Below are 15,181 nucleotides of genomic sequence, written 5' to 3'. Positions count from 1 at the left end.
CGTAGAGGGTGTTTCCGTAGTCTAGTCTGCTGGTGACGAGGGCCTGGGTGACAGTCTTCCTGGTCTCAGTCGGGATCCATCTGAAGATCTTGCGGAGCATGCGGAGGTTGTGGAAGCAAGATGAGGAGACGGCGTTGACTTGTCTGGTCATCGATAGGGAGGAGTCCAGGATGACGCCCAAGTTGCGTGCGTGGTCCGTTGGCTTGGGTGCGGTGCCCAGGGCCGGGGGCCACCAGGAGTCGTCCCATGCAGAGGGCGATGGTCCCAGGATGAGGACTTCTGTCTTGTCCGTGTTCAACTTCAGGCGGCTGATGTTCATCCATTCGGCGACATCTTTCATCCCTTCGTGTAGGTCGGCTTTGGCGGTGTCGGGGTCTCTGGTCAGGGAGAGAATCAGCTGGGTGTCATCGGCGTAGGAGATGATGTTGAGGTTGTGTTGGCGTGCGATGGCAGCGAGGGGTTTCATGTAGATGTTGAAGAGAGTGGGGCTGAGCGATGATCCTTGCGGGACGCCGCAGATGACTTCGGTGGCCTCAGAGCGGAACGGAGGGAGGCGTACTCTCTGTGTTCTGCCGGAGAGGTATGAGATGATCCATTCCAGAGCAATCCCCTGGATGCCGGTGTCGTTGAGGCGTTGGACTAGGGTGCGGTGGCAGACAGTGTCAAATGCTGCGGAGAGGTCAAGGAGGATGAGTGCCGCTGTTTCACCTTTGTCGAGCAGGGCTCGGATGTCGTCGGTGGCTGCGATGAGGGCGGTCTCTGTGCTGTGGTTGGCTCTGAATCCGGATTGCGATGGGTCGAGGGATCCGTTCGTCTCGAGGAAGGCGGCCAGCTGCTTGTTGACGACCTTCTCGATGACTTTGGCAGGGAAAGGAAGGAGCGAGATAGGGCGGAAGTTCTTGAGGTCGGTCGGGTCCGCAGTTGGTTTCTTCAGTAGTGCGCTGAGCTCGGCGTGCTTCCAGCTCTCTGGGAAGGTGGCTGTGTCGAAGGAGGCGTTGATGATGTCTCGGAGGTGGGGTGCGATGGTAGAGGCGGCCTTGTTGAAGACATGGTGGGGGCATGGGTCGGTCGGAGATCCGGAGTGGATGGTGTTCATTAGATATGTGTCAAGAGCCCAGATGTGTGGAGGTCGACGCAAATCCCTCCTTTTCGGCCTTAGGAGCTCACCTACCCCTCTGATAAGGTACCAAAGGTGGTAAAGAGAAGCTGTGCTTAGGGGAAAAGGGCGTCAGGAGAGAGAAGGAGAGATACGCACCTGCTCGTTGGTTGGAATAGCCGGACTGGTTGACAGACTGGGATCACGAGTGGCAGCAGACCGCATAACCTGGTGAGAGAACAGACATCAAGAAATGAATCACACCGAAGAGAAACAGATAACAAACACTCTGAGGATGCAAGGACTCAAAATGGTGCAAGCGTTTAGCTGTAGCTAGGCTCCGTGAGTACCAGGAGTACCACTCAGGAACCGAACAAGGATGGAACGTCACTGCAGCAAGGAACCTAGAAGAGGGCAAATGACTGCCGTCTGATGGCCACAAAGCAAGATGCATAGAAGTCTCAGATCAGGAAAATACAGGCGGACGAAGGGAACTGAATAGAGAGAAAATAATAAAGGTGGGGAGTGAAATAGCCAGGTGCGAACAATAGCTATTGTCGAGAGAATCAAAACAACTGATGTGAGGAGACAACTTGCTCCTGTGCCTGGAAGGTTTTATACACCTCGAAGAGTACCTGTGGGAACCATCACACCTGTGGCTAGAGCTGTGTATGTGACTCTACGAGTTGCAGTTCTGGTGATGCGGTTCCTTATTTTCAATGTTCCTGTGTTCCACCTGCCATGTAGCCTATCCTCGTGGCACCGTATGCCCGAATCTATCTGCTGACTTGCCAGTGTGTCACCCTAAGTGTGCCCTGTAAACCCATAAGGCTGGATGGCTAACATATATAAGAGGGACATACTAAATAGAATAGAAAAGCATGTCCTCGCAGTGAAAAGTTGTCAAACGCTGTTTTTCCCTGTGTAACATTTTCCCCTGAGCAGGTGTAACTGTGACTAAAAGCTGATTTTCATAACTCAGCATAGGGAAATCATAGAAACTTGCTTGGAAGTTATAGTCGGCTTTTTGTCAAACATCTAGTTCCATCGATTTTTGTGTCGAAACGTTACTTTTAAAAAATGAACTTTGTGTTGCCAGCCCGCCAAACATATATATGTCAAAGCATTTCAGAAACAGCATTCCCTTTCGTTTGAAATAGGGACTCTAGTGACAGACCAGAGGACCCTCAGACATTTGTCTCTGATATTACAAACAAGCATTTGCAATGCAAGAGGTCTCGCAGTTGCAAGTGTTTAAGCTATTGGCATTGTTAATGACAATGCCTTTTATTCATGTTACAAAAACCAATACATAAATAAAAGGCATTGTCATTTACAATGCTAATAGCTCAAACTCTCGCAAATGTGAGACCTAGTGCATTGCAAATGCTTGTTACTAATTAGAATGATTAGTCATAGTCTAACACACATATAGAGGGGCTCCCTAAACGTGCTGTGGGGAACTTAGGGCTGCGTTTAAGCATGAGGAGATGGGGGTGGTCTTGCTTAGATATGTTTCGTGTTGGGGCGGTTGGGTGACGTCCCTGCTTGGTGGGAATAGTGTGGGCGTGTCGGCTGGTGTAAGTGGGAAGTGTTAGATGGCATGCATGGCTGTAGTAGGTGCTCGATGCGCCAGCTGTTTCTGTGTTTGCATTCTTCGCACAATGCCTCTGTTGTGAAACGTTCTCCGCCCCTGGTAAATGCGAGGTCTATTCCACCGGTGGTGTGTTTATTTACCCATCCCGTGGCGCGTGTAGCAACTCATGGCCACCCATGCCGATGGAGGAGAGGTCTGTTTACCTCTTTTCTGCAGGGGGCGGCTCTGAGGTGAGGAGGGGGAGCCTGCGGCACAGTGTGCAGCATGGGGAGGCGTGAGTGGCGTGCGCCTGGCACCTCCGCTTATTTACCAACCCTTTGATATCCTCAGCTGTCCTGTAAACCCTTAATCAGTGCTTTAAATGACCAGGAGCGGCCTGATACCGGGTACCTGCGCTTGTTTAATTTGAAAGTAACAGTGCCTGCATGACTGGAATACATTTTATGGGCACTTCTCGGAAGGAAACAGATACTCTGAATAGTGAGTACCTACATTTCTATATTTACATTTAAAACGCTGCCCTTACTACTCTCGGAACCCAACACATCCCCATTCTGCGACCTAACTACTTCTTCTTAATTAACTTGCAACAACTGGGTTTTTATGCGAAAAGTCTAGACACGCTGCCATGTGTATAAATACGGCACACAAATAAGATGTAACTTGACGTGAGTGTCACGTGACGCTTCGTCGCGGCCAAGTGGAAATAGTCACTACCTTACCGGCCCGTGGGCTTCGTAGAGCTCGGTGGTGGCGTGAGAAGTGTCAGCATGAGCCGCAGGTCGCGCGACCTACGGCAGGGAGGCTGAGAGGCAGCATGGAGGAAGCAAGTATGGACGACGAGACCATGGACGACCCGAGCCACAACAGCTGGGAGCGGCAGGGGCAGCCTTTGCGAAGCAGACAGCACCGACCAAGGGGGCACCAGACCAATGCCCGCCAATGGGGAGCCCCCAGGGAGTGGGGCAGCTAAAAGCGGAACTGCCCTCAACATCAGCACCACTGCCAGCAAGTTCCATGAGTGTTGGGGAAGTGACGGGAGATTTGGGGTGCAGCAAAGTAGCTGGGGTGGTGGAGAAGGTTGCCTGGAGGAGTACCTGGAAGGCTGTGAAGCAGGGCAGCATGTGCTTCCATGCCTGGGCAGATGCAGAGCTGAAGGGTGAGGACATTGCCAGCTGAATGCGTGCATATCTCCTGTCCTGTGTGCGCGCAGACAGGGAGAGAGAGAGGGAGCGAGCGGCCGAGCCATAAGTGCGTGCACATCTCCTGTCCTCGCACGCCTGCTGTCTTTTATGCTAACGTCTTCAGCCGTAGGCGTGCACATGTCCTGTCTTCTGAGCGCGTGCACATGTACTGTTCCCCTTCGGCCAAGAAGCCGACAACAATAGATCTCGCCAAGGCGTGCAGCGCATGCGCTGCGTCGCTAGGCGAGACCGAAGAAGGAAAGCTGTTCCCAGATCAGCGAAAAGGGTGTTCCTTCATTTCCGAGTTGATCTGGAAGCAGCCTAGAAGATCAGAAGAGGGTAGACATTTTGAATGAGGTACTCTGGAAATGTTTACAGTAAAGTGAAAGAAGTGCTGAAAAAGGGGTTGACATTTGGTAGGAATTATCAAAAGATTTGGCCAAGGGAATTCTCTAATCACTGGCTAGTGCACAGCGTAAAAGGGGCACCTCACAATTAAATCCTCAGAATGTTCATAGGTATAGGATATCAATAGAAGGCAAGGTCTCTTTCTAACTTGCCTGGGAAAGAAGCCTGAAAGACTCATGAACTTGACTTTCAGTCATAGACTGCAGCTGCTCTCCAAGGGTCACCTGGCTTGCCTCCTATTCACTGCTCCAGTCACATAAAAGAGAGGAGAAGGGTTCGGCCTGTAAGAAAGTACCAGTTGCATATGGTGAGTAGATGGCACTAGCTCCTGTGTGAGCTCAGGCTGTAGAGAGATCTAGTGCTTGGAAGTTTAACCTGATGACCTGGGTACCATAAGATCAAACAGAAGTGACTTTTCAGTGATCTTCGAGAAACTGAGACTCATGGTTGTAGCAAGAAACAGGAACAGAAATGCGAATCTCATCTTTGGAACTGTGACGGAGTCGCCCAGAAGAGCACGCACTGCAGTGTATCAGCGTTAAAGATCACTGACTGTGTCCCTGATCTCTGTGAAGCAGAACAGTTTACAGGTATTTATTTTTTGTTCTCCTTTTTGGCTCTCATGGATGACTTTGGGTAATGCACTAACCTAACAGTGACTTTTACATCGATAATCCTCCTATGGGCATTTTTTGACAGTATTATTTTAAATCTTTAAAATTCATTATCTCGCTAATCCATTCTCAATCACTTCCTTTATTTTGTCTATTAAGTTTGTCTTGGTTTAGGGATTTTATTGTGATTTGCTCTACACTTGTATGTTGTTTGGTGCTGCTTAAACTTAGCACACTTTTCTCTGGTAGATTGTCTGCTGCTTGTACATCTAGCGATTAAGCCGTGTTTCTTACTGAGCTGTGCTGGACCTAACAAAACCATATTTATTATGTATTATTAATTTCTGACACTCAGCATAGGCACAGTACATACAGATGGATGCCAGACGTACATGAGGTGAGCTGTCATGGTTGGTGTCTTCATGTACATTTGCAGCCGTGCTACATTCTAGCAGTGAGTAGTTGGTGCTTGCCTGTAGTCTCTTCTGACCCCATTCTCTGCATGCTAACACTGGACCCCAGTCTTCCAGAGCACATAGATAGCACACAGACATGTTTTCTGCTGCTGGTGCTGCACCCCGATCTCCACGCAGTATAAACCCTTGCCTCTAGGACCTTACCAGTAGGACGGCAGCAGAGGTCGTTGCGTTGATCACAAAGTAAACCAACTCAAAGTTAGTGAAAGAAGGAGTTGGAGTCTTGACTGAGGTATCTAGACAGGCCCCTTCCAAATCACTTCGAGAAGATCCGCAGAGGGGACCACATGGCGAGTTCTCCAAATCCTAAGGCAGTTAACAGAAGCCCACAGGCTGAGAATTCATCTCACTCACCATTGATGAGAACACAGATCTACCACTACCTGTGCCCATGATAGAATGTTCTGCATTTGAGCTGATGGGCAATTGCAGCAAGAGAGACAACAGGTGATAGATCCTCAGGGCCTAATTCACAAAGGTAAACGTACACTTTTGTGTACATTTACAATTGTTTGCTATTCACCAAGGGATTTATGATTAATATCTTTACGAGTGCAGAGTCTCCGAGCATAAATAGTCCTATTTTTTTTGGTACAGAGACTCCTCACCTGTAAAGATACCACTTATAAATCCCCTTGTGAATAGCAAACAATCGTACGTTTACACAAAAGTGTAGGTTTACTTTTGTGAATCCGGCCCTCAGTGTTGAATGAGAGAGAGGAGAGAAGCTGCTGAGCTAGAGGGAGAAAAGGACACACAATTGATGGACGGAATGCAGAACAAAATCAAAACATTCACCCCCAGTCAAGAGATCTGGGTTAAATCCATCATTCTTTTGCTCACCATGCCACCCCAGTTTAGACGTGGCCATATGCAAATCAATCTTGACCCTGTGCCTCATGGGAACAGTCCAGCCCGAACTGCAGAGCCAGGTCCTCCCTGGACCAGAAACAAGCATCCTAGGACCGGTTTCGGGGTTTCACCCCTCTTCAGCCAGGCTAGCTTGGTTCCAGTGGAACAGTGAGCCCGGAACCTACGTCTAGGCATACCCGGCGCACTTAGGGCGAGAAAGCAAAAGACACACAATTGATGGATGGAATGCAGAACAAATCAAAACATTCACCCCCAGTCAAGAGATCTGGGTTAAATCCATCATTCTTTTGCTCACCATGCCACCCCAGTTTAGACCTGGCCATATGCAAATCAGTCTTGACCCTGTTCCTCATGGGAACAGTCCAGCCCGAACTGCCGAGCCAGGTCCTCCCTGGACCGCAAACAAGCATCTTAGGACCGGTTTCGGGGTTTCACCCCTCTTCAGCCAGGATAGCTTGATGCCAGTGGCACAGTGAGCCCGGGACCTACGTCTAGGCATACCCGGCGCACTTAGGGCGAGAAAGCAAAAGACACACAATTGATGGACGGAATGCAGAACAAATCAAAACATTCTCCCCCAGTCAACGATGGATTTAGGCCCAGATCTCTGTACTGGGGTGAATGTATGACATTGTTCTGCATTCTGTCCATCAATAGCTCTTTTTGCATTTGTCACCCTGAGTGGGACGGGTATGCTCAGACTTGAGTCCCGTGCTCTCCATGCCTCTGGAATCAAGCTATCCTGGCTGAAGAGGGGTGAAACCCCGAAACCAGTCCTAGGATGCTTGTTTCCAGTCCAGGGAGGACCTGGCCTGGCAGTTCGGGCTGGACTGTTCCTGTTGGGTACAGGGTCAAGACTGATTTGCATATGGCTGGGTCGAAACTGGAATGGCGAGCACAAAAAACGATGGATTTAGGCCCAGATCTCTGTACTGGGGTGAATGTATGACATTGTTCTGCATTCTGTCCATCAATAGTTCTTTTTGCATTTGTCACCCCGAGTGGGACGGGTATGCTCAGACGTGTGTCCCGTGCTCTCCATGCCACTGGAATCAAGCTATCCTGGCTGAAGAGGGGTGAAACCCCGAAACCGGTCCTAGGATGCTTGTTTCCAGTCCAGGAAGGACCTGGCCTGGCAGTTCGGGCTGGACTGTTCCTATTGGGTACAGGGTCAAGACTGATTTGCATATGGCTGGGTCCAAACTGGAATTGCGTGGTGAGCAAAAATCTGTGGATTTAGGCCCAGATCTCTGTACTGGGGTGAATTTATGACATTGTTCTGCATTCTGTCCATCAATAGTTCTTTTTGAGCTAGAGGGAGAGGCAGGATGGATTTTAAAAATGTCCCAGTGGTCTCAGAGAACAATTAGGTCTTCCTTCGCACAGCGCTAAGTTTGAGGTAACACAGAGGTCCTAAACCAGAGTTATACAAAAAGGAAACACACATTTCTTTAAAAAAAAAGTATAATGCCAGCCATACAGTATTTGAGGAATGTACATTCCACATCCTCTAATCTTCACAATAACATAGTACAGTACAACAACACAATACATACTGGACAACCATCTAAGTGATATGTAACAAAAATGTATGGATACAGCATGTGACATGTTGTATATAATTGATACTTCATATGTAAATGTAATCAATGTATATAAATCTCTCTATTCTGATATAATTGCTTCCTGTTACTTATAGCATCCGTCAGTGTTAAACATTTTATTACATGTATATAGTTTATAGAGTGACATTATCAACATACCTCGATGAATTACTCAGAGGGAACAAAGACAATCAGAGGAAGCCTTCAATTCTGATCAAGGTTTGGTGCCTGATATAGAAGATGACAAAAACCTGAGGATCACTGAGCTGCTTTTACAGCTCTCAATTTAGAAAGGGGCTTAGGACCCACTTTCAGGGCCTACAGTTCAACTACCCCTTTTATGAGAGTGAAGACATTGGATTTCTGCAGAACATTCAGAGATTCCTTGGGATGAGACTCAGGGCCTGATTACGAGTTTGGCAGTCCGACTGCCGTACCGCAATGGTGGGGGTCCAAAGATGACCCCCATGGCAGCGGTCTCCCGCCTGCCGTATTACGATGTCTCCGATGGGCGGGAGGCGGTCTTTCTGACTGTGGTCAATGTTTTTTCAAATTTGTTGATGTATATTTGTGTGCATATTCTGACTGCACAATTGTCGAATGCACAACACATGTGGAAAAAATCTCAGCTACCCATTGCTGGAGCCTGGACAATATGTGAACAGTCCAGTCAATGGGTAAACTGTACAAACCGGACCTACCTGGGTTGTGGCACCAGCAGGATAGTTTTCTTTGGGGTCAAGATGCTGCTTTGAATGGGAGGGCACTAGAGGAAGGGAGCCACATCGTAGACTGAAGGGAAGAAAAGGAAATGGGCGAGTATGCACCCCAAATCCTTTGTTTCCGATGACTCGAAACCGGCAGTCCCACCGCTACAGGCGGCTCGTCGAAAAACCAACTCGTAAGCCAGAGATACTTTTGTATACTGCCCTATGGCAGCTGCTTTCCCCAGACTGACGTCGCAGTGGTCGGTGAATGGGCGGCTATGTCAGCGGTGCTCCGGCAGTCTGAAATCCGACAACATTGTAATACCGCTTAGTTGGCAGTGGTGAATCCGCTGCCAATGCAGTTGCCACAGCGGGGGGAACGTCAAACTCGTAATCAGGCCCTTAGTCTTTTAATGGAGGAAAATCTTCAATGTTCATTCAGTGTGAACATTTCCTATGAAGAAATGCATGCCTCTCATGGCACATACAGATGTCATCAACCCAACAGGATGGTTTGCCATCTCGCTATGGGGTACACAGAAGTCATTCTGAGACAGTGTGCATGCATCGGCAGATCTGAGCATGACCCGTGAGAAACTGAACTCCCCAGGCACACACTTAATGGCAAGCAACTTAATTAAAGCTAGTTTGCTAATGAGAGAACCAGGCAATGATTTAACCCAACAAACTATTACAACTCATGCAGCAATGCTTACATAGAAGTTACACCTGCTGACATCTGTGAGTAATTAACTATGGTGCAAGACGGCAATACTATATACTTTTGTAGTTTTCTTTCCCTCCTGATTGGATGGTGATAGAGAGGAGTTTAGATATATGCGTGCTATGAAATGGGCTCGTCTTGACCTCACCATCACTAGCCCTATTGAGGCACCATGAAAATAGTGGGTAAGAGGGACAGATGGCCTTTTCACCCAAAGCTATTGATATTGTATTCTGCAGCATTCCCGCAGGACCTACAGTAGCCAATTTCAACTGACTTGAATTAAAAAAGAAGAAAGACAACCAGCATATCAGCACCGGTCATCTGTGGAACAAAACATGTAATCATAACAGGCATTATTCAGAGCCATTTTACAGGGTGCTGGTGATCAACCGGTGCTCACAGGTCCAGACAGTGCACACCTTTGTGGACTCTTGCAATCTTCAAAGCGATGGGTTGTTTTCTAAGCTGTCTCTATCCAGTTCACTCTGAGTAGGTATCAAAATGTTGGTTAATGTCGGTAATGGGGATCCGCACAAACAACAGGAACATGGGTTAGCTTAAGAGTTGGCATTGTTCTTGAGGGTAGGATACATTTGAAGATCTACTGAAAGCTTACCTGACTTCTTCACATGTGGGGGGCCTACTTCATGCTGGCTGTCTGATTCCCCCTCCCACACAGTGAGGCATATGAAGCCAGGAGATTTGCACCCAGGTGATAGTAAACTAGATGATGCGTGCCTGGCACTACAGCTCAAGAAACCATCAAAGGTTTAATGACATTTTATATAAGTACCTACATCTGGACATTTGGAATGTTTCTGTAGAAGTAAATATCTTGATCAAATCCTTGATAATCTGGAAGGCTAGGAAGAAGGATACTCTGGCCAGTCTAGAGAGTGTTGAGAAAGTGGTCACTTGTCTCTTTCAGCAGAGGAAGATGAGATTGAAGAAACATCAAATGCTCCTTGAATGTATTCAGAAGTCTGCACAGTCCCCAGTGTGATCTTGGCAGGCTTCGTGTGTCAAGAGTGTGCAACAACATCTTTTGCGCGCCATAGTCTGCTGATTTGTTACTTTCTGTGTTTATCCCAGAGCAAGTTAATCATAGTTTGTATGCTTGATTTGCGCAGAGACCACAGTCAGACTCCAAAATACTGCGTCTTGTTCCATAACGCAGAAACATGCAATGCTGTACACGTCCGTGGCATTGGCTTGAGGGCCGGTTGAGGGATCAATGTTTGTATGCATGGAGCCCCCATTACTTCAGTCCAGAAGGTACCTCTGTTCTAGGTCATCTCCTGATGCACACAGAGGAATACAGGCATTCGAAGAGTCTTTTCCTGCAAGTGGCTTTCTGCATCTCTCATACCCACTTGGTTGTAGAAACTGGCAACCCATGTTGTCTGAAACATCTACCTGTAAATGAAAGAAATATAAATATGCGTCAGTCAACTTGAGCTTTACTTAAAGGCAGATAAAGAATGTGCAAGTTTCACTGAAAAAAAGGTAAGCACATAAATTTAGAATATGTACTTCTGTACAACATAGGAATGTCTACATGTACGTGTATGCATTATAGGAACACACGGGTCAGCCACCACACCTGCATTCAAGGCTTAATGATCGAGAAGAAAATATGCCAATTAATGTCTTCAAAGAATGCCCCTCAAATTCTAGGAACATCTTTTAGTAGCATTGCCACCATTTTGTAGAGGCATGATAAGAAGTGTAAAACCTCATGCAAAGCAGTCCGGTTCTGTCTCAAAATAAGCATTACGGACTTATGCTTCTTATATAGTCCAGAGGGTGTCAGAGCACTTTACATTTAACCAAGAATGTGAAGCAGTGGAAACAGGCTTATATTTATTGGCTGATCTGGCATGTTGAAACCTAGACTAGTTCATGACTACTTATGATAATTTCTTCAATAAAATTTGAACCTTACAAGCTGGGAGTGGAAAGACACAGAAAGGGCATTTAACAAAGTCAACCCCGTGAATGATTCACTTACAGCTCAGTGTCTCCCATCGCACCCGGCTTCTCCAGTCTCTGCTTCCGCCTTTTAATACCATCCAGAATCTTCTTCCGTGGCCCTAAGGGGATGTTGATGCTCTTGAGGTCATTGTCTGAGCACAGCATGAGTGCTGCCAAGTCAATCTTCTCTTTCTTCAACACTGAGATGAACTCAAACATGTGCAGAGAGGCGAGGAAGGCCTCAAGAGGACTGGTGTCTGGCTCATCGTCATCCAGGCCCAGCTCTACATCATCCCAGGGAAGTTCATCCATGTTCCTCTCCTGCAGGCTGTTGGCACTACCAATGCTATCATTGAGGCTTGGCGAGCGCTGCAGGCGGCTCCGTAGTTTGACACCCATTCCCTCCATGTCACTCTCAGCTATCATGCTAACATCATCACGACCAATCCCAAATAGTCCACTGCTGACATAGTTCCTGCGGAACACCATGGTTCCCAGACCAGGACGAGTAAACAAAGAATCGTGCCCAGAATCTGTGCTGACCTCAGAGTGAGCAGAGTCCATATGCAGTCCTGGGTCACTTATGGCACGGGAGATGGTGTCGTCATCATTCACAAACATTTCCCTAACGTTGCGCCTGGTTCGCTCTTTTGGACTGGCATAGGTGCCTTGTTTCACAAACATGACGTCATTCCCAAGTTGAAGGCCTGACAAGGAGCGCACGCTCTTCCGGCCATCCTCATAGATCTTGAATGTCCCATCCACCTGCTTCTTCTTCTCCAGCTTTTTCTGGATTTTTGTCTTACCTTTGGCAGTGCCATGGATGGTGGCTTGGGAATATGGCATGGAAGTGGCGAGTGACATGTGGTGGAGCTTCCTGCTTACTGTGCTGCTGGAGTAGCTGGAGAAACTCATAGTGTCAGAGTGATCCGACATCTCCTTTTTGTACCTCCGCTCCATCCGCTCATGGTGCTTCTTCTGCATCTTGACACAGTCTTTTATCCGCCTTTCGGCATCCCGGAAGGCCTTGTCCTTCAGCTTGCTCACCAGTTTGGGATTGAGTCCAGTCTGCTTGGCGGCAATGGAGTCCAAATAACGCACACACTCCATGTGGCCTTTCATGGCGGCCATGTCCAGCGGAGTGTGGTAGTCATTATCCAGACACCAGATATTGGCTCCAAATGACACCAGGAAGGAGAGGCAGTTGAGGTGACCATTGGCTGCTGCAAGGTGAAGGGGCGTGTTCCCCCAGATGTCACATTTGTCAGGATCTCCCCTAAAAACACATAAAGAAATAATCAGTACCAAGAAAACTGATGACTTCAGTAGACCTTCATTTCCCAAACAATAAGATACACAATGGGGACCTTTACCAGGAGGTCTGTCTCCTCCTGTTTTTGAACAGGCTAAATTGAGCCTAATACGTAAAGGTGTTTGCACAGTTAGCAGAACTAAGGCATCTCCCCTTTAACAGTAGGTTGAGCACGAAGACTGTCTGAAGCACATAACTGCATGCTTTAGGAACCATAACACAAACCAAATAGTTCAGTCAAATGGGGTTTTGGCCTGAATTTGGCATCTGATAAGGCACTGACATTCACCTTAGAGGGTTTATGAAGCAGTCACTTAGCCCACTCAACATGTCTTTTACAAGCAGTCTCCACTGGCGTAACGAAACTTGAGGGGGCCCCCTGCAAGGTATGTGGAGGGGCCCCCTCGGGGCTCAATCAGGAGCTCTCAGGCTGGAGCATTGTGCTGAGGGGGCCCCCTGGAGCTTGGAGGACCCCCCGCACCGCGGGGGATGCGGGGGCCTGTGTTATGCCCCTGGCAGTCTCCAGAGTAATGTGGTGCTGGAATTCCACTGAAACTGCCCTGGCCATGAGTAACTTCATGTACAAAAATGCCCTTATGTTTTTACCATTCCAAAACAAATGGGATATCCCAGCCATCAACTGAGGTTCTTGATGCTTGCTCGTCAGTCTCGCAATCGCCAATTGTTACACCGGCTTTGGAAATGTACTCAAGCTACATGCATAAGCATCTTTAAGAACGATGGACGTTGCAGTGGTAGGATCTGCAGCACTCTCAAGGGCTAACGGCAAGTAACTTCTCTCAAGCCAGTAGCATAATAGCTTAGAAGTGAGGTTCACAACTTATTTTGTACATACCAGGATATTCCAAAGTTTACCATACCAGTCCAGTATATGGAGAGTTAGGGCTGTCGCGTAATGAGCCAGAAGAACCTGTTTAGCAGCAGATACATCAAACTGACCAATGCAAGAGGCAGCTTGGTTTCTCCCAATTTACCTGGGAGATCCGCCCTAACATGGGGAGAGCAGAAGCAGCGCCTCTCGCCCCCTATATGTTTCTGTTGCCAACAAAACATATCTCTTGTATAAGGTCGCATTTCCATAAGCTATGCCATATCGACCCAGTTTTACCGCATCACTGCCAACACAGCGCTGATCTGTCCCCATTTATAGCATTGAGATGCCGTGGGATCAGGTTGCACGTAATATTATTTTGTTGTTTAATCCCATTCCTAAACTACAGTAATTCCCTTTTGATAGTAGTAAAATAGCCTTTCCCACTGCTCAATTTAAAGCGCCAACCCAAATGCTTAACTTCCAGGCCTCATGAAGGCTCCTTCCTGTGTACTCCACTACCAGCAGCAGTTTAGAAATCCCAAAAATCAGGTGTGCATCCTCCACTGCATTCAGAAAATATTTTTGGGATTCGGTCAATGTTCCATAGACTACCATCTTGGTTGCTAGATTCAAGACACAGATTTGCATGCATAAATATCTTTCTGTTTCTAAGCAAAATCTTGCTTAATATGCTCCAAATATTTTATTTTATACTTATTGTACATGTCTCTTGGTTTATTCAGCTTGTCACTTGCCACTGCGTCTCTATCTAGTCCCGGGCTTAACTAGGGGTTCTCAAACAACAGTGCACTTGATTCCAGCTCAGAGTGCCTTGTGTAATCGGGAATTGTATAATATTTGGTGGTGTGTCTGCAGGTTCTATCCATGGAACCATCTGCAGGGTCTAACCACTTTGTGATGTTGTTGATATGGCAAAACTAATTTCAGCTCTAGACTGCTCTAATATGTAGCAAAGGTGTAATGCCGGATGATACAGTATCAGGTTTGGAATACCTAAGCTTCCTGATCTTCATAGCCGAAAGCCTATTTTAGCATCAACTGTCGACTACTTACCAACCTATGATAAAATCAAAGCACATTCTTCTGTATTTTCTATTGAACAAGGATAGGGTGTTCTTGAAATAAAAATAACAACTTTGGCAGAATCATCATTTTAATAGTAGAGATCCATCGCAACCAAGACAATGACTCATTGAGCCAAAACTGCAAGGTCTGTCTTTGGTGCTTTGATCAGCGGTAATCTGCAGCAAATTAGCAGAATACAGCCCTTGTGTAGCTGCCACAAGCTGGAAGCCCAAATATCCAAGAGAGGAGGAAAACTGTTTGAAAGGCAAAGTAGCTGACAGCTGTTCCATCTCTCTTCTCAATACATTGATGTTTATGAAATCCATCTTGTGCATGCTAAGCTTGAAGCCCTAGGCTGCAGCAAACCGCTCAAGTTAGTTAAGCAGGGGTGGTAGAGATTGCACAAGGTCTGATAGGCAGACCAAGACATCATCTGTGAATGCTGAACAGCTTCCAATAATACATTTCAACCTCACTCCTCTAATATTTTCAATTTTCGAAACCACTGTGACTTAGGTTCTGGGTATAGAACAAATAAGAGAGGAACATATTGGACTCCCTGTTTCATGCCCTGCTCCGTATTAACTATCATGGAGCCCTTGCCATTGGCCCATAAGCAGGCAGTGGGCACAATATAGCTGTATATAAGCCTAGTCATAATTGTAGGCCATACCCACTTGCTTTTAGA

The 15,181-nt window shown here is 47.2% G+C and overlaps 1 protein-coding gene across 2 annotated transcripts in view; it reads right to left on the bottom strand.

The window, feature by feature from the left end:
- Window positions 1-7,703: 7,703 nt before the first annotated feature.
- Window positions 7,704-15,181, bottom strand: part of USH1G (USH1 protein network component sans) — a 190,551-nt gene continuing 183,073 nt past the window's right edge. The window contains exons 2-3 of one of the 2 annotated variants that reach the window (XM_085617080.1): window positions 11,298-12,536; window positions 7,704-10,702 (exon numbers count right to left, since the gene is read on the bottom strand). In XM_085617080.1, coding sequence (XP_085473206.1) covers window positions 10,699-10,702; window positions 11,298-12,536 — 1,243 coding nt within the window. In that variant the 3' untranslated portion in view covers window positions 7,704-10,698. Of the gene's footprint in view, window positions 10,703-11,293; window positions 12,537-15,181 lie in introns of those variants that run through there. The other variant, XM_085617081.1, reaches the window with a different exon arrangement.

Source organism: Triturus cristatus, chromosome 7 (genome assembly GCF_964204655.1).
Source record: "Triturus cristatus chromosome 7, aTriCri1.1, whole genome shotgun sequence".
Classification (NCBI taxonomy): domain Eukaryota; kingdom Metazoa; phylum Chordata; class Amphibia; order Caudata; family Salamandridae; genus Triturus; species Triturus cristatus.
Note: the sequence above shows the minus strand (reverse complement) of the source record. Positions and strands in the feature narration are given on the sequence as shown.